Consider the following 18,609-nt stretch of genomic DNA (forward strand, 5'->3'; position numbering starts at 1 on the left):
GCAGCATCAAAGGAACAGGAGAATTGACACTTCGGGCATAAACGCTTCTTCAGGAATGGGGAGGCCAAGCAGGCTAAGATAAAAGGTAGGGAGGAGGGACTTGGAGGAGGGGCGTTGGGAATACGAAGGTGGAAGGAGGTTAAGGTGAGGGTGATAGGCCGGAGAGGGGGTGGGGACGGAGAGGTCGGGAAAAAGATTGCAGGTCAAGAAGGCGGTGCTGAGTCTGAGGGGTGGCACTGAGAAAAGGTAGGGGGGAGGGGAAATGAGAAAGCTGGAGAAATCTGCATTCATCCCTTGTGGCTGGAGGGTTCCTCAGAGGAAGATGAGGCGCTCTTCCTCCAGATGTCGTGTTGCCATGGTCTGGCGATGGAGGAGGCCAAAGACCTGCATGTCCTTGGTGGAGTGGGAGGGGGAGTTAAAGTGTTCAACCACAGGGCGTTGGGTTGGTTAGTGCGGGTATCCCAAAGGTGTTCTCTGAAACGTCTCCGCAAGTAGGTGGCCTGTTTACCCAATGTATAGGAGGCCACATCGGGTGCAGCGGATGCAGTAAATGATGTGTATGGAGGTGCAGGTGAATTTCTGATGGATATGGAAGGATCCCTTGGGGCCTTGGAGGCAAGTGAGGGGGGAGGTGTGGGTGCAAGTTTTGCATTTCTTGCGGTTGCAGGGGAAGGTGGCGGGAGTGGAGGTTTGGTTGGTGGGGGATGTGGATCTGACGAGCGAGTCGCAGAGGGAGTGGTCTTTCCAGAATGCTGATAGGGGAGGGGAGGGAAATATATCCTTGGTGGTGGGGTCTGTTTGGAGGTGGCGGAAATGACGAAGGATGATGCGATGTATCTGGTGGTTGGTGGGGTGGTAGGTGAGGACCAGTGGGGTTCTGTCATGATGGTGATTGGAGGGGTAGGGTTCAAGGGCAGAGGAGCGAGAAGTGGAGGAGATGCAGTGGAGAGCATCGTCAACCAAGTCTGAGGGGAAATTGCGGTATTTGAAGAAGGAGGCTATCTGGGTTGTTTGGTATTGGAATTGGTCCTCCTGGGAGCAGATGCGGCGAAGGCGAAGGAATTGGGAATATGGGATGGCGTTTTTACAGGTGGCAGGGTGGGAGGAGGTGTAATCTAGGTAACTGTGGGAGTCAGTCAGTTTATAGTAAACATCCGTGTTGAGTCGGTCGTCCGAGATAGAAATGGAGAGGTCTAGGAAGGGGAGGGACGAGTCTGAGATGGTTCAGGTAAATTTGAGGTCGGGGTGGAAGATGTTAGTAAAGGTGTCATTCAACTGCTTGTCTTGATTCAGCTGAAGACATTCTTTCCTGCAAATCTAGCCCCCAATCAAGAGACTCTACAATATCTCAGCCAGCTTTCCTAGTGCAGTACTGATAGGGTGCTGTACTAACGGAGGTGCTGTTTTTTTGGGTGCCAGTAAGTTTGCCTGCCCTCTCAAGTGGAAGAGAAAGATCCCATAGCAAGAAAGGGAGACTTTTCCCCTTAGAGTCCGAACTGAAAATGATCTCTCAAGCAGTTTTGTGACCTCGAGATGGCACAATCCACATGGGTAGTTCAAGAATGTGATCATTATTTAAATGTCAGAGAAGATTTTAAAACCACCAGATGGTCTGTTATAATAATATTGACAGAGGATCCGACATCCAGAGCTATGACACTGGGGAGAACTCTCTTTCCCTGACAGCCATTAGGTCGTATTGAACTTGAGTATTGCCGAAAAAAACCCACATTTTGTTGAAGATTTTAATATTTTTTGAGAGGGCAAACAATTACTAACCAACCATCACTCTCCTCTCATGCAGTCTAAATGTTGGTTTCCCCTTGAATTGGTAATCCTGCAAATAATCCCGACGACAACAGGTTGTAAAACTTTGACAAAATACCTTTTCTCCTCCTGTTGTCCAAAATGTGCTGAGATCTTTTATATTCACTTGAAAGGGCAGGTAGGTGATTAATTTGAAGGTTGATTTGGGCAGCTGAATGTCCAACAGTGTGGCATGACACCAGTCTAGTATTGAGATCTAGATACTGTGTGCTAGACTCTGGAGCAGGACTTGGACCCACTCTTCCTTCCTCTGAGAGCAGGAGGGCTGCACAGAAAGCCACAGCTGATATGAACACTGCTCCTCCTAGTTTCAATCTTGGTGGGATGTATTGTATGCCTTGAATCTTCACTTCGCTTTTTCATTAAGGGAAGGCGGGGTTGGTCATGTGTAAGTTATTTGAAAGAAAAGAAAATTAAGTCAATAAATAGAAATGCCCCTGCAGTGGGACTTGAAATCATGATCATCATTCTTCAATGTAACCTAGTTTATTTTGTTTGATTATGTTAACCAATCATCACTTATATCACTTAGTAAAGCTGGAATTCTCTCTGTTTTAACGTAGGCTTTCATATAGCCATAAGAAAAAGGAACATTTGTAATGACATTCAGCTCTTTGTGTCGAGAGTGTGTTGCTGGAAAAGCACAGCAAGTCAGGCAACATCCGAGGAGCAGGAGGATCAACGTTTTGGGTATAAGCCTGTGATCAGGAACCTGATAAGGGTTTATGCCCGAAATATGGACTCTCCTGCTCCTCCAAAGCTGCCTGACCTGCTGTGCTTTTCCAACAATGCACTCTCATATCTGACCTCCAGCGTTTTCAGTCCTCACTTTCTCTAACTGCAATTTGAGCCTACTCTGTTGTTCGAGAAGATCTTGGCTGATCTGATTGGATCACAACCTTCCAGTCCAGTATCTCATCAGTTGCTTGCATGTTCGTAAAGAATCCATCTATTTTTGCCTTAAAATCTGAATCTCCAACACACTGTTCCTAAGGTTCAAGACCCTCCAAGATAAATAATTCTTCCTCATCTCTATTGTAAATAGGAGGTCCCTTATATCTAAACCTATATCCATAGGTTCTAATATCTCCCACAAAGGAGAATTTTTTTTTTATCATCCACTCATCACCCTCTGTCACTCTGCCATCCATGACTTATGATCGAGCTCCATAATAACTGTTTTGTACAGTTGCTAACCTGGGGCCAATACCACAAGAGAATTGAGCTGTCAGAATAGAAACATCTGACAATAATTGAACACCGTGTCGTGTTAAGTCGCTGAGCCCAGCCTCCAAATTATAGTTTCCAAGTCCACTCGCAGGAATTTCCTCTTTTGATTCTTGTCAAGTCCTTTCACCCAGTCGGGTTGTTACAGATATGCATATTTAATATCTTAAGTGAAGTTTCATTAGTTCAGACTCATTAACTTTCCAATTGACAGGAATTCTTGATTCTCCTGTTCCTTACCGTCGTTCTAATAATCTTTTGACTGCAGATGTAAAGCTAATGGTCATTTAATTTCCATGATTATTATCTGCCCTTTCTGAAATTCTGATAATTGGAAACATGTTTTGTCTGGGGAGAAATTGAACAGGAAATGATCATTCCAATTATGTCGGGTGACAAATCTTAATTGTCCCCTTTGAATTGCAAAGGATATAGATATTATTCTTTTGAAGCTTAGCTTTGCCTAACAGGTTCATTGGCGGGGAGGAGAGTAAGTTTCCCTACAGCTAATATTAAAGTTCTTGATGAAACTGATGAGGGGTGTATGTGACATCATGCCTTGATGGTAATCTCCCTGAGGCGGAAGTGGGTACTGCAGATGCTGGAGATTAGAATCAAGATTAGAGTGGTGCTGGAAAAACGCAGCAGGTCAGGCAGCATCTGAGGAGCTGGAGAATTGACGTTTCGAGTAAAAGCCCTTCATCAGTAATCTCCCTGAGACCGTTCCTCCATCATTGCCCAATTTTTGACCCATTGGTGTTTACAATGGTACTGATTGTTAACATCAATGAGCAGGAAACCAGCTCCTTAGAACACCAAGTGTTGAGGAAAAGCTTATCTCTAGTTCTGGTTTTAAAATACATTTTGGGGTGTGATTGCTGGTGTTTCTTTTGCCCATTCTTGGTTGCCCTCCGAAGGTGGTATACACAGGAACATGTCTGTGTTACCTCTAAATTGATGAATCTGATAGACATTAGGCTGGCCAGAAATCATCTAAAGTTCATAAACCTCAACTCATTGACAACTCTTCTGCCCTTAAATTAGCTTGCACCATATCCTATTGATCTATCCGTACCTTGCTGACTGAGCTTGGCTCCTTGACCAATTTGAAATTTATCCTCTCTGTTGCCAAATCCCTCTATGGCCTCAGGACCATCCAAACTACTCAGTGCTCCAAGATATTCATGTATCTCCAGTTCTGGTCTCTTGCTTATCCCCAATTTTGAAGACTTCCCCTTTGGCAGCTATGGTTTTAACTCCTAAGCTCTGGGATGTGCTTCATAAACATTTCTACCTCTCTTTCCTGATTTAAAATGATCCTTAAAATCTATCTCTTTGATCCAATCTTTCCTTATACATATGGGTGTAGGTTTGCTCGCTGAGCTGTAGGTTCAACCTACACCCTAAACCTCAACCTGAGCTACAAACCTTCACTTTCCTTATCCATCTTAGTACCTCCAAAACAAAACAAAAATTGCTGGTAAATCTCAGCAGGTCTGGCAGCAAATGTGGAGAGAAATCAGAGTTAACATTTCATCGAATCTCTACACTATGGTAGCAGGCCATTCAGCCCATATTGACCCTCCAAAGAGCATCTCACCTAACCCCTGTAACTCCGTATTTCTAATGGCTAATCACTTAGTCTACACATCCCTGGACACCATGGACAATTTAGCATGGTCACTTGACCTAACCTGCAAATATTTGGACATTTGGACGAAGGACAAAGCCAGAGCACTCAAAAGAAACTGACACAGACACGGGGAGAATGTGCAAACTCCGCATAGTCACCTGATGCTGGAATCAAACCTGGGCCCCGAGCACTGTGAGGCAGTAATACTCAGCACTGAGCCACCATATTGCCCACAAAGCGTCCAGTGACACTTCTTCAGAACTAATGGTAACTAGGCACAAGTTGTTTCTTTTTAATGCAAAAGGTTTGGGTGGGGGCGACGGGCAGGTGGTATGTTGTAAGTGATAGATGGAGGTAGAGCCCAAAGAGAGAGAAGAACAGTTGGACAGACACATGGATAATGGTTGGCCTGGGAAAACGAATGTATACTGATGGGGACTATTAGTGGCTAACAATGGGTAGTGTGTAAGAGCAGATCATATGATAACAAGGCCTGGTGTGTGGGGGCTGGTTTAAGGACATGGGAGAAGGTGTCTCATGCACTAAAATTGGGGTTGGTGAGCTTAGTTAGCTGGGTGCCTGCTTTATGTTGAGTGACATCAACAGCATGTGTCCAATTCCTGTACTGGCTGAGGTCACCATGAAGGTTCAACCTTGCCCTTGCCTGAGCTGCAGTGACTGTCAGGTTAAACCCACCGCTAATTGTCTCTCTTTAATTCGACAATGGTACTGTAGTGGAATTATTCTATTGCGATTCATTGAATTGAATTTATTATCACGTGGACCGAGGCAGTGTCTTGCGAGCAATATAGGAAGATCACAGAGTTAAGTAGCATAGATAAGTAAATAACAGATAAACAGCAGCTAAAACAAAAACACAGGTACAGGCGAATGTTCAGAGTTTGTGAGTCCATTCAATATTCTAACAACAATGCGGTAGAAACTGTTACGGTACTGGCTGGTGAGAGTTTTCAGGCTTCTGTACCTTCTCCCTGATAATAGAGGTTGTAGACAAACATTGTGTGGGTGGGATGAATCTTTAAGAATGCTGGCGGCCTTAAACACTTATTTTTAAAAATCATATCAGTTCAGGATTCATTAGTGTTGAGTGTAGAAACAAACTTATTTTCTCTCCTCGAAATTCGGGGCAGTTCAGGAAACCAGTTACCTCAGCAGAAGGATTTATTTTGTGAAATTTCCAAACTAGGAAAGTGTAGTTAGCAATTTGCAAGTGATTAGACCTGAGAAAATTTAAGATAACAGATTTGAGTAGTTTCCAAAGTCTATAGTAAATAAACTGAAAGGACCCAGTTAAGTAGAACATCGTAGAGTTGAGATAAGATTGTAATTTCTCTGGCCTCAAATCCATGCAATGGATATTATCAGGAAATAGTTTGAATTTCACTGTGTCTTTAAGATTTTGCAAACCAACTTTTGTATTTAGGAAGCTTCTTAACATTTCTTCTTTTGTTTAATAAACTTTTATTCCTTTGTTGAAAAGAATCTGCAGCCTCACGTGAATACATTTCAGTGACAGACAACTAAAATAACTAATTGAACAAAAGAAAAATAAGCATATGATCTACCAAGCAAGATTTCATTCTGGGGTCTGACCATCAGCTAGGATCATAACAATAAAAACATAAGTAGAAATTACTAGAGACACTCAGCAGGTCTGGCAGCATCTGTGACAAAGTCAGAAGTTACACGACTGGAGGTTATAGTCCTAGATTTATTTGAACACTTCACCTGACAAAAGAACAGCAATCTGAAAGCTTATGATTTCAGATAAACCTGTTGGACTATAACCCGGTGACTTCTAACTTTGTCCACCACAGTCCAGCACTGACACCTCTACGTCATGGCTAGCAATTGTGGAGACAAAGCACAGTTAACATGTTGGGTCCAGTGATCTTTCTTCAGAACTGTTCTTTCATAACAATAGAACGTGGTTAGATGATCTTTCATTGAAAGTGGGCATTGTTTGACACTTCCATGGTACAACTGTTATTTTCTCCTCACCAACACTAACCTTTTCACATTTCTTTATATTGGATGTTAATCATAAGTTGGATGATAATTCAATGTGGTTAGTGCCTGCTTAGTATGATAAATAATGCCCTCATTCTAAAGTCAATCCAAAACAAGGTTTAGAGCATTTAATTAATCTCTTGTGGCTTTCCTTAGTTTGGTGATCAGTATATGTGTGTTCACTTTCGAATGAGTAACTATTAAAACACATTGCATGGAATAGAATGTCAAACGTATTCAGGTGAAATTGTACGCATGTTCTGATTTGTAAAAGACGACCATCAAGGAAGAATTAGTATAGCTGACTGCAACTTTGAATTACTGGGTCAATCGATGGATATATTTTAGACAGGAGGAAGGTTTGGAGAGGAGTTCCTCAGGAGTTGGTATTGGGACCCTTACCGTTTCTGATGCATATTAACAGTTTGGATTGTGGTGAGCAGAGGGAAATTTCAAAGTTTGCAAATTACACCAAACGTGAAGAATCGTAACTGTAAGATATGGCAGTGTGGAACTCCAAAACGACTTGTCAAAATGGTAACGTCAGGCTCACTGATATCAACTCATCATATCATCCGTCGTCATTTCCGCCACCTCCAAACGGACCCCACTACCAGGGATATATTTCCCTCCCCTCCCCTATCAGCGTTCCGAAAAGACCACTCCCTCCGTGACTCCCTCGTCAGGTCCACACCCCCACCAACCCAATCTCCACTCCCGGCACCTTCCCCTGCAACCGCAGAAATGCAAAACATGTGACCACACCTCCCCCCTTACTTCCCTCCAAGGCCCCAAGGGATCCTTCCATATCCACCACAAATTCACCTGCACCTCCACACACACCATTTACTGCATCCGCTGCACCCGATGTGGCCGCCTCTATATTGGGGAGACTTGCGGAACGTTTCAGAGAACACCTCTGGGACACCCGGACCAACCAACCCAATCACCCCCTGGCTCAACGCTTCAACTCCCCCTCCCACTCCACCAAGGACATGCAGGTCCTTAGACTCCTCCATCACCAGACCAAAGCAACACGACGACTGGAGGAAGAGTGCCTCATCTTCTGCCAAGGAACCCTCCAACCACAAGGGATGAACTCAGATTTCTCCAGTTTCCTCATTTCCCCTCCCCCCACCTTGTCTCAGTCCAAACCCTCAAACTCAGCACCACCTTCCTCACCTGCAATCTTTTTCCTGACCTCTCCGCCCCCACCCCCACTCCGGCCGATCACCCTCATCTTAATCTCCTTCCATCTATCGCATTTCCAATGCCCGTCCCCCAAGTACCTCCTCCCTACCTTTTATCTTTGCCTGCTTGGCACACTCTCCTCATTCCTGAAGAAGGGATCATGCCCGAAACGTCGATTCTCCTGTTCCTTGGATGCTGCCTGACCTGCTGCGCTTTTCCAGAAACACATTTTGAGCTCTGATTTCCAGCATCTGCAGTCCTCACTTTCTCCTGTCAAAGTGGTAAGTCAGGATGGATAGGTGACAAATGATGTTCAGTGCAGAAACATGTGAGGTGATGCACTTTGGTCAGAAGAACATTGAAAGACAATAAAGAATAGAGAACATAATTGTAAAAGGGTTCAGGAGTGGCAGAGGTGTATATGTGCACAGATCATTGAAAGTGGCAGGACAGGTGGAGAGGCTAATTTTGAAAGCATGCTGTGTTGTCAGCTTTATCAATAGGGGCATAGAGTGCAAGAGTGAGGAGATGACATAGAACTTGTACAAGACAATTTGTTAGACCTCAGATGCTCATAGAATCCATACAGTGTAGAAGCAGGCCATTCAGCCCATCAGGTCCACACCAATCCTCTGAAGATCATCCCACACAGACCTACCCTATCCCTGTCAGCCTGCATTTACCATGGCTAGTCCATCTAGCTTGCACATCTCTGGATGCTGTAGGCAATTTATCATGGCCAATTCAATCAACCTGCACATCTTTGAACTGAGGCAGAAAACCGTTCTACCTGGAGGAAACCCACACAGACACAGGGAGAATGTGCAAACTCCACATAGACATTCGTCTTAAGGTGGAATCAAACATGGATCCCTGGCGCTGTGCTGACCACTGAGCCCACTGCCACCCAAAGGATCATTGTGTACAGTTGTAGGCAACACATCAGAGGAAAGATATGAATTCATTAGCAAGAGTACAGAAGTAACTTACAGGAATCCTTCCAGAAATGAGAAACTTCAGTTGTGTGGGTAGATTTTTTTCCTTTATTCTGTAACAACATGAGGGCATCCCTGACTAGGCAGCATTTATTGCCCATCCCTAATTGCCTAGAGGGCAGTTGAGAGTCAACCACATTGCATCGGGTCTAGAATCACATGTAGGCCAGACCAGGTAAGGATGACAGTTTCCTTTCCTAAAGGGCATTAGTGACCAGAAGGTTTTTTTCTGAGAATCAGCAATGGACTTATAGTAGTCCTTACATTCTTAATTCCAGATAGTTATTGAATTCGAATTCCACCATATGCTGTGGTTGGATTCGAATCCAGGTCCCTAGAACATTATCTGGGTCACTGGATTCACAGTCCAGTGATAATACCACAAGCCATCATCTCCCCATAACTCCACATGGTCCCCAGACTGAAGAAATTGGGAGTGCTCTCCTCGGAGAGAAGAACGCTGAGAGGATATTTGCTGGAGACTTTGTAAATCATGTGTGTGTTGGGCAGAACAGATAGTGAGAAGCTGTTCCCACTCATAAAGAAATAAAGAGTGAGAGGGCACAGATTTTAAACAATTTGCAAATGAAATAAGGGTGATGTGAGAAAAAAAAATTCAGACATGTTTCGAGTATGCAATGCGCTACCTGAAAATATGGTGAAGATAGTTGCAATTGAAGCATTCAAGAGGGCATTGGATGTTTATTTGGATAGAAATACAGTGCAGGGATATGGGGCAAAGAAAGGTGTTATGGACCAGGTCAGACACCCTCAAAACATTTGAAGGAATTAGCCCAGACCATAACTTTGCCAGTTGTTTTAAGCAGGTGTAAAGTCGATATCCCAGGAGTTATGCAGCTGGCCCAACCACTTAGTTTTAAACAAAACAGAATTTGTTAGCAAGATTATTGAATGAAACACGAACAAAAAAGAATGGAATACAAAATAACTTAATCTATCTGAAAACCCAACAGATAATTCCAACTTAATGATGCTGTTCCAAATACTTGCAACAATCCCTATAAACACTCCTTAGCCCAAAAAGTAAAACCAAACATGGGGTCCTACAGGAGAGATGTCAGAGAGAGGAGGATCTGCATGGACCTGCTTCTTTGGGTCCAGCAACTTCACAACAACCAACTGCTTGCTCAAACCAACCCAAACCAGAGTTAAGCAGAGCTGGGAGAACTGGACACTCCACTTTCATTGTACAAGTTTTTTTTTTAAAAGACTTGAATGCCTTTTGTGTGAGGCAGTATCTGTTAGCTATAATCAAATTGGCCATAAAACCCTTCAACTCTAAACCTTTCGGAATTGCTGCTTTTATGACATCACTGAAAAAATGTCAAGAACAATATGACCTTGTAAAAGGAGCAGCATCGGCATACAAGAGATTGGCATTAGTTAATTCTGGACAATTAATAAGTTCATTAAATATTTAATTCTGGACAATTGAAAAATGATACCATCAAAAGTGGGACTCCCTTAGATAAAATATTATCATTTGAGAATTTGTATTCTCTAAATGGTCTTTAGTTTTAGCCCTGTGAAGGGGCTTTATTTAAGATGGAAGAAAGTAATATTTTAAGAGTCTGTTCAAACATAATTCCAAGAAACAAGTGATTTCATTCAAACGACTAGCAAGCTATTTAGGGAGTTAAATTTGTTTTTAAATTTTCACTCAGATGTTTACTGTGACACACAGAGAAACAAGTGAAACATTCACCATTTGAGTTCAGAACAAAAACAACTGAAACCTAGAGAAGGGCAGTGAGTTCATTGAAATCTTCAGGGAGGAAATAATTTTTTTAGCAATCTAAGGAGCAGAACTGGGGGACACCCTAAGTTTCTCTTGATATTCACTGAGAAAAGCCAATGGGTTAACTTGCATTATAGTTTCTCAGTGAGAGCTGCAGAGAATCACATTTGATAAGTATGCAGAAAGTTTTAAAGGAAAGAACTTTCAACCACATAAGTTAATTCAGACGTTATAAGAATTAAACTCGCTGTAATATGTCACTGGGTTTGAGTGTCCATAATGAATATTGTTTGGAAAATAGGATAAATGATCCATTTTGATGCTTATATGCTCTTTCAAAATTTCCTTATGAACATAGATTATTTTCCCTTTAATGCAATAGATTCATGGACAAGGATGTGCGTGAGATCAAAGTTCTAGACTAGGTAAGGCCAATTTTAATTAGATCAGTTATGATGTAGCCAGAGTGGAGTGGGAATAGATGGTTTTCGGATGCTTATGTCAGAGCAGTAGAAAGCATTCAAGATTGAAATAGGGCGAGCAAAGCCCCAGAGTCTTCCAATAAAAATACAGGGTGGGATCAACAAATTCAGTAATCCATGGATATTCAAGATCTATAGACAAAAGGAGACTTTTGGCAGATACCAAGGGCTCAAAACAGGGAAAGACTGAAAGAAATATGGAAGAGCAAGGGGAATTTTAGAAAGGAAATTAGGAGAGGAAAAGGGATGCAGGAAAGAGTATTAGAAGGTAAAGTAACAGAAAATCCTAAGTTATTTTACAAGTACATTAAGGATAAAAATATAGCTAGAGAAACAGAATGATCCATCAAGGAACACTATATTAATTTGTGCATGAAGCCAGAGGATGGAGATAGGGTTCCAAAAGAATATTTTGTTTCAGTGTTCACCAGAAAGAGTGACATTTTGGGTACAGAAATCAGGGAGAGGCACTGTGTTATGATATACCAGGCCAAGCAATAATAACAATTAAGTATTTTCAGAAGGCCAGTAGAAAGATTAAAGCCAGAGTACAGGATGTGCATACTGTCAAGGGCACCACATAAAAGAAAAGAAAGATGTTCAGTGTGAGGAAAACAGTACTCTAACTTCAGAAACAGAGTGCATTTGTGTATAAGTGTTTGACTAGGAAGAAGCAAGGGAAGCCTATAAAGATGGAGAGAAGTTGATCTTGATGAGTCAATCTATACCAAACAAAATATTGGCACCATCAGGTCTGAATAATTTGTGACAGCTAGAATGATGACAGCAGAAGGAGAGGATCAAACCTGTGAGGTGCCAGGTAAATGACAAATGAAGGTTGGAGGCTAATACAATGGGAAGAATGAAAATCAGCAGTTGCAGATAATGGCTGCTAAGCAAAATCTGCAGCTCACAGCTGAAAAACTTCCAAAGGGATGGACAATAAATGTTGGACTACTCAGCAATGTGGAACAGTGTTTTTTTTCAATTCACTTATGGGATGTGGGTGTCGCTGGCTGGGCCCAGCATTTATTGCTCATCCCTAGTTGCCCTTGAGAAAGTGGGGGTTAGCTGCCTTCTTGAACTTCTGCAGTCCACCTGCTGTGGGTTGACCCACAATGCCCTTCAGGAGGGAATTCTAGGATTTTGATCCAGAAACAGTGAAGGAATGGAGATATATTTCCAAGTCAGGATGGTGAGTAGCTTAAAGGCAAAATTGTAGTTGGTGGTGTTCCCATATCCTTGGTCATTATTCTTGTCCTTGGTCATGGGTTTGGAAGGTGATGTCTAAGAATCTTTGGTGAATTTCTGCAGTGCATCTTGTAGATAGTACACATTGCTGCAACTGAATGTGATGGGGGTAGATGATTATGGATAGTGTCAAATGCCTTGCGTGTTGTTAAAGCTGCACCCATCCAGGCAGGTGGAGAGTGTTCCATCACACTCCTGACTTATGCCTTGTAGATGGTGGACGGGCTTTGGGGAACCGGGAGGTGAGTTACTCGGCGCAGTATTCCTAGCCTCTGACCTGCTCTTGTAGCCACTGTGTTTATGTGGTGAGTTGAGTTTCTGTTCAATGATAAGCCCCAGGATTGAGAAAATGGGAGATTCAGTGATGATAATACCATTGAATGTCATGGGGTAGTGTTTAGATTGTCATAGCATGGTAATAGTCACAACCTCGCCTTTGTGTGACATGAGTGTTACTTGCCACTTCTCAGCCTAAGTCTAGGTATTGTCCAGATCTTGTTGCATTTGAACATAGACTGCTTCAGTATCTGAGGAGTTGCCATTGGTGCTGAACATTGTGCAATCATTAGCGAACATCCCCACTTTTGACCTTATAATGATGAAGCAGCTGAAGATGGTTAGGCGTAGGACACTACCCTAAGGAACTCCTACAGAGATGTCCTGGAGCTTAGATGACTGTCTTCCAATTACGACAACCATCTTCGTATGTGTCAAGTATGACTCCAACCACTGGAGAGTTTGCTCCCTGATACCAATTGATTACAGTTTTGCTAGGGCCCCTTGATGCCACTCTGGACCGAATGCAGCCTTGTTGTGAATGAGGGTAACAGACTTGAACAGATCGAGATAGAGGAAGTTGATGTGCCAGAAATTTTGGCAAACATTAAAATTGATAAGAGCTGAGGACCAGACCAGATTTATCCGGGAAGCGAGAAAGGAGGTTGCTAAGCTGGTGGTGAAGATCTTTGTTTAAAGGCAGTCAGCATGGCTTTGTGAGGGGCAGGTCGTGCCTCACAAATCTTATTGAGTTCTTTGAGGAGGGGACGAGACAGGTTAACAAAGTTCAGGCAGTGGATGTGGTGTCTATGGACTTCAGCAAGGCATTTCTTAAGGGTCCCCATGGTAAGCTCATTCATGAAGTCAGGACATATGGGATACAGGGAGATTTGGCTATCTGGATTCAGAATTGGTTGGCTGACAAATGGCAGAGAGTGGTTGTAGATGGAAAGCATTCTGCCTGGAGGTCGGTGGTGAGTGGTGACCCGCAGGGATTTGTTCCTGGGCCTCTGCTCTTTGTAGTTTTTATAAATGACTTGGATGAGGAAGTTGAGGGGTGGGTTAGAGAATTTGCCGATGACACAAGGGTTGGACGCGCCGTTGATAGTATTGAGGGGTCTTGTAGGCTGCAGTACAATATTGACAGGATGCAGAGCTGGGCTGAGAAATAGCAGATGGATAAGTGCGAAGTTCTGCATTTTGGAAGAAATAACTTGAATGCTGAATATATAATTAAAGACAGGATTCTTGACAGTGTGGAGGAACAGAGGTATTCAAGTACATAGATCCGTTGAAGTTGCCACCCAATTGGATAGGGTTGTTAAGAAACCATATAGTGTTTTAGCTTTCATTAACAGGGGGATCATATTTAAGAGCTGCAAGGTTTTGCTGCAAATCGATAAAACCCTGGTGAGACCACACTTGGAATATTGTGTCCAGTTCTGGTCGCCCTCTTATAGAAAAGATACAGAGGCTTTGGAGAAGGTGCAAAGAAGGTTTACTGAGATGCTGCCGTGACTGGAGGGCCTAACTTATGAACAGAGGTTGACTAAACTTGGACTTTTCTCTCCGGAGAGAAGGAGCAAGAGAGGTGACCTGATCGAGGTGTACAAGATAATGAGAGGCATAGATAGAGTTGATAGCCTGAGACTTTTCCCCAGGGCAGGATTGACTGCCACAAGGGCTTATAGTTTTAAGGTGTTAGGAGGAAGGTATAGCAGAGACAATAGAAGTAGGTTCTTTACGCAGAGAGCTGTGAACGCACGGAATGTATTGCCAGCGGTGGTGGTGGAAGCAGAGTCATTAAGTAACTTTAAGCAACTGGTGGACATGCACATGGATAGCAGTGAATTGAGGGGTGATTACATTAGATTATTTTATTTTAAATTAGGATTAATTCTCGTCACAACATCGTGGGCCAAAGGGCCTGTTCTGTACTGTACTTTTCTATGTTATTTATAGATAGAAACAATTTGCAGAGCTACAGGGAAAAGTAGATTAACTTTAAGTTAAATCAGTAAAGAGAGCCAATGCAGATGTGATGGTCTGAATGGCCTCTGTCTGTTCTGTAATGAATTTGTGACCTGTAGTCGCAACCTTACTTTGACAATTGTTACTTTGTTGTTACTTTGACAACAATCATTCTGTTGAGCCTTTTTACACATGTTATGCACCAGTGAATATTTGTCACTTTATGTTGACTTGATATTGCACTTTTCAATCAATATTCCAAAAGCCGCAAACCTTTCCTCAGAGTTTAACTCCTTTTATGTTCGTACTCGATAGTTTCAATCCATTTGTTCAGACATATCTCTGGAATGGGTGGGACTTGACCCAGACCTAAGAAGTAGGGACACTACCACAACTGTGAATCTGCACTGCAGCCCCTGCAAGGCCAATGTCTCCTTCCTGAGGTGCTCCCTCAAAACTGAATGCAATCCACCAGCTGGTAAGTTTTAAGCAAATAACACAAATTTCATCCCTTTGTATTGGGTCCCTTTGACATAAAGGCTTCCCTTGCAACTAGAGTAAGACAAAGGGAAACAAATTATATACGACTTAATACACCAGAGATATAATTCAAAGTTTATAGTCCAGAAGTGAGAACAATTGAGATAACTCATTAACAGCCTTGAGTGTAATGGGTACGCTTACAACATAAGTTAATACAGTGTGTCTTTCACATCTGCATTCAATACATTTATTAGGGGTTAAGGCCCTGAAGAAGGGCTCATGCCCAAAACATCGATTCTCCTGCTCCTTGGATGCTGCCTGACCTGCTGCACTTTTCCAGCAACACATTTTCACCTCTGATCTCCAGCATCTGCAGTCCTCACTTTCTCCTCAGGGCAGTATAGAAGAGTAACATTGTCAATATATATTTAATAGATATATACAACTTTTAGACAAAGGTTGACCAAAAAAGATGTTATTTATAGTGAATGAACAGTGACTCTCATTTACAAGGAACTAAATAGGTCACCAAGACTTTCACTACACAACATACTAGCTTTGGAGTCTGATGCATTCTCTCCTGATTAATAAAGGAAAAAGGCTGTATGTAGTTTTCAGCTCAATAATTCGGAGGTCTTCAGAGATTCTATTTAAAACAGAAAGAGCAGCTATTAGACAGTGTATGTCTTTCTCGAGTCAGAGACTCAATACATTCAGTGATATTGCAGCCCCCTCCCTTTACTGTCCATTTCAATAAGAAATCTTTGAGAAACATTATGTTAATTTTGGCCTTATTAACTCAAATAAATTACAACTTGATTTAAATTCTTGACAATGATACATTTTGGTCCAAGGTACAAGGAAGAATTCTCCCTCTTCTCTACTGTTCTTCCACTGGGTAATTTACCTCTACCTAAGAGAGGGCAGGTAAAACAACTCTATAGAAGTCATATCCTTTCACAAAGCCCCCCTTTATTGACATGTAGGTACGTGTATGGAATGAGCTGCCAGAGGATGTGGTGGAGGCTGGTACAATTGCAACATTTAAGAGGCATTTGGATGGGTATATGAATAGGAAGGGTTTGGAGGGATATGGAGGCTGGCAGGTGGGCCTAGATTGGGTTGGGATATCTGGTCGGCGTGGACAGTTTGGACCGAAGGGTCTGTTTCCATGCTGTACATCTCTATGACTCTATGTACATAGTACTTGATATACTAGCTTTCTCATGCCAGCTCTCAGTGAACAGAGCCCCTGACATTCCTGTTTATATCTGTCAGCCGGGTTCCCTGTTTGGACCAGAATAACAGCCCCAATCAGGGAACACATATTCCAAGAGGTCTACCTAGCTGATTTCAGTAGAATCACTACAGCAGGGAACCCCTTTTAATATGACAACCCCTTTTAATATGTACTCCCTTAATATTGCATCAAGAACATTGCCGAGTTTGCGTGCTCCAGTCTCTAGAGCAGGAATTGAACCCACAAATCTTCTAGGTATTCATTTCACAATCTGCTTTTTAAGGCAAGTGTGGCCAAGCTCACTTGCAACTATTTGGTTTACATTTGGTTGGGAGAGGCAAGATGGAAATCTTTAATCTGGCCCATCCATCAGGGGACTGATGCAATCTGGTTGGCGAGTCATTTTATATCCTGGTCAATTTCTTTCCACATTTTATTTATCAATTGTAAATTTAGCAGCATTTAAAAATGGTACAGAACATCTAACTGCTTCCACTTGCCTTGAAGAAAGATTAAAATGACCCCCCTTTAATCTAGAAACAGCAACGGAACAGATGACAGACTGAGTAATCAACAAATACTTTGTTAAATAAAGGGAAAGAAAAGCAAATAATTTTACACTTCAAAAAAAAATTGTCATTCAATTGGCTCTCCAGAGGAGGTACTTTGATAGATTTAATTAGCCAAGGCAGGAATAGAAAATGGTGGCATGGTAATGTCACTGGACTGGTAACCTTGATATCTATGTTAATGCTCTGCAGATATGGATTCAAATCCCAACCACAACAGTTGGGGGAAATTTAATTCAATTAACTAAATATTCTGGAATTGGAAACTCATCACAGTAACGGTGACCATGAAATTATCAACTGTCACAAAAGCTTTGTTTCAGTAACACCCTTTAGGGAAGGGAATCTACCATCCTTGCATGGTCCAGGCTACATGTGACTCCTGACTCACAGCAATACAGTTGGCTCTGAAGTGGCCTCCCAAGTCACTCAGCTCAAGGCACCCAGAGAAGGGTGACAATTGGTGGCCTTGCCTGGGATGCTCACGTCCCATGAAATATTAAATGAAAATGTCAAATTGATGGAGTCCTACTCTCTAAAATCAGGTCACTTTTAAGTCTGCCACTGCTCACAATAAATCTCAGGAAAGTAAGGCATTGACTGCAAATGTGTATGGGGATATTAGTCGGAAATATCACAATGATGAAACCTTTAATTTTAATTCTATAATATTTCCCAAACATAGTCCAACCTGAACATTACTCACTGATACAGACCACTTGAGAAAAATGCTTCATCACTTCTCATTTACTTTATAGCAAAATATCTGACAGGAGTAACTACAGTCTATTCCAGAGGAAACTGTACATTGCATTAAGCACCTTCAAGCATGGCATTCAGAGAGAATACATCCAGTAATACATCTACCCTATTGTATCTGTGGTTGTGACTCATATTCCCTTTTACCATAGCTCTCAGCTCAGAGCATGAGGTTGATGAATTTATCCTTTTATCTACAAAAAGTCTCTCTAAAGTAGCTTTGATAAAATATTGTTATTTCCAGAGCATTGTGAACAGAATTTTATTTCCAGATGCATCATCACACAGATTGCAAACCCATTTCAATGAATGGAACTGTTCTCTTTTTAATTGATTCTCAGGATGTGGGTGTCACTGTCAAGATCAGCATTTATTTTGAGTCTTTAGATGTCTTTGGAAAATATTAGTGCACCTTCTTCTTGAACCATTATTCCAATACAACTGAGTGGCTTATTAACCACACTAGTATGTTTAAGTCAGACTGGGAATGGATGCTGGATTTCCTTTTTGACAGGACATTCGTGAACAAATGAGTTATTAAGGCAATCTGCCAGATGATAAACCATATCGTACCTGCAGGAAGTTACAGAACAGAAAAAACTCCTTTGCCATACTGTACTGACCAAACCTGTGAGAAACTGATAGTTTGTTTTAATGCAAATGAATACTCACTAACTACAATTGCACTTACTGAAAATTATCCAGGACTTTCACATGTATCCCGGTGGGAGAATCTATACCTACCTAATCTTGAAGCTGACTCTAAATCGCATCACTGACATAATTTTCAACAGGCGAGGGGTTGTCTAAGGTATCAGCTGAGTTTGGATCTTGCTGGCTGCTGGAAAATTAGAAAGAGTTGTTCACCATACTGAGAACAATAATTCTTTCTATTACCTGGATTTGTTACCTTTA

The 18,609-nt window shown here is 42.1% G+C and overlaps 1 protein-coding gene and 1 long non-coding RNA gene across 11 annotated transcripts in view; one reads left to right on the top strand and one right to left on the bottom strand.

Moving 5' to 3' along the window:
• LOC148148902 (uncharacterized) overlaps positions 1-18,609 on the top strand; it is a 47,647-nt gene that overhangs the window by 14,964 nt on the left and 14,074 nt on the right. The gene's annotated exons all lie outside the window — the stretch shown is intronic.
• LOC148148903 (uncharacterized) overlaps positions 15,247-18,609 on the bottom strand; it is a 56,533-nt gene continuing 53,170 nt past the window's right edge. For 9 of the 10 annotated variants that reach the window (XR_015758346.1, XM_087991104.1, XM_087991100.1 and 6 more), the window contains 2 exons: positions 18,439-18,535; positions 15,247-15,772 (listed from right to left, as the gene is read on the bottom strand). Coding sequence is in view for 9 of the 10 variants with exons in the window: in XM_087991104.1 (XP_087847230.1) it covers positions 18,457-18,535 (79 nt within the window). In the remaining variant the exon portion in view is untranslated. The remainder of the gene's footprint in view (positions 15,773-18,438; positions 18,536-18,609) is intronic. The other variant, XM_087991106.1, reaches the window with a different exon arrangement.

The sequence above is a fragment of the Chiloscyllium plagiosum genome, unplaced genomic scaffold (genome assembly GCF_037043375.1).
Source record: "Chiloscyllium plagiosum isolate Xiang-an unplaced genomic scaffold, Cpla_swu_hap1 HiC_scaffold_10, whole genome shotgun sequence".
In the NCBI taxonomy this organism is placed as follows: Eukaryota; Metazoa; Chordata; class Chondrichthyes; order Orectolobiformes; family Hemiscylliidae; genus Chiloscyllium; species Chiloscyllium plagiosum.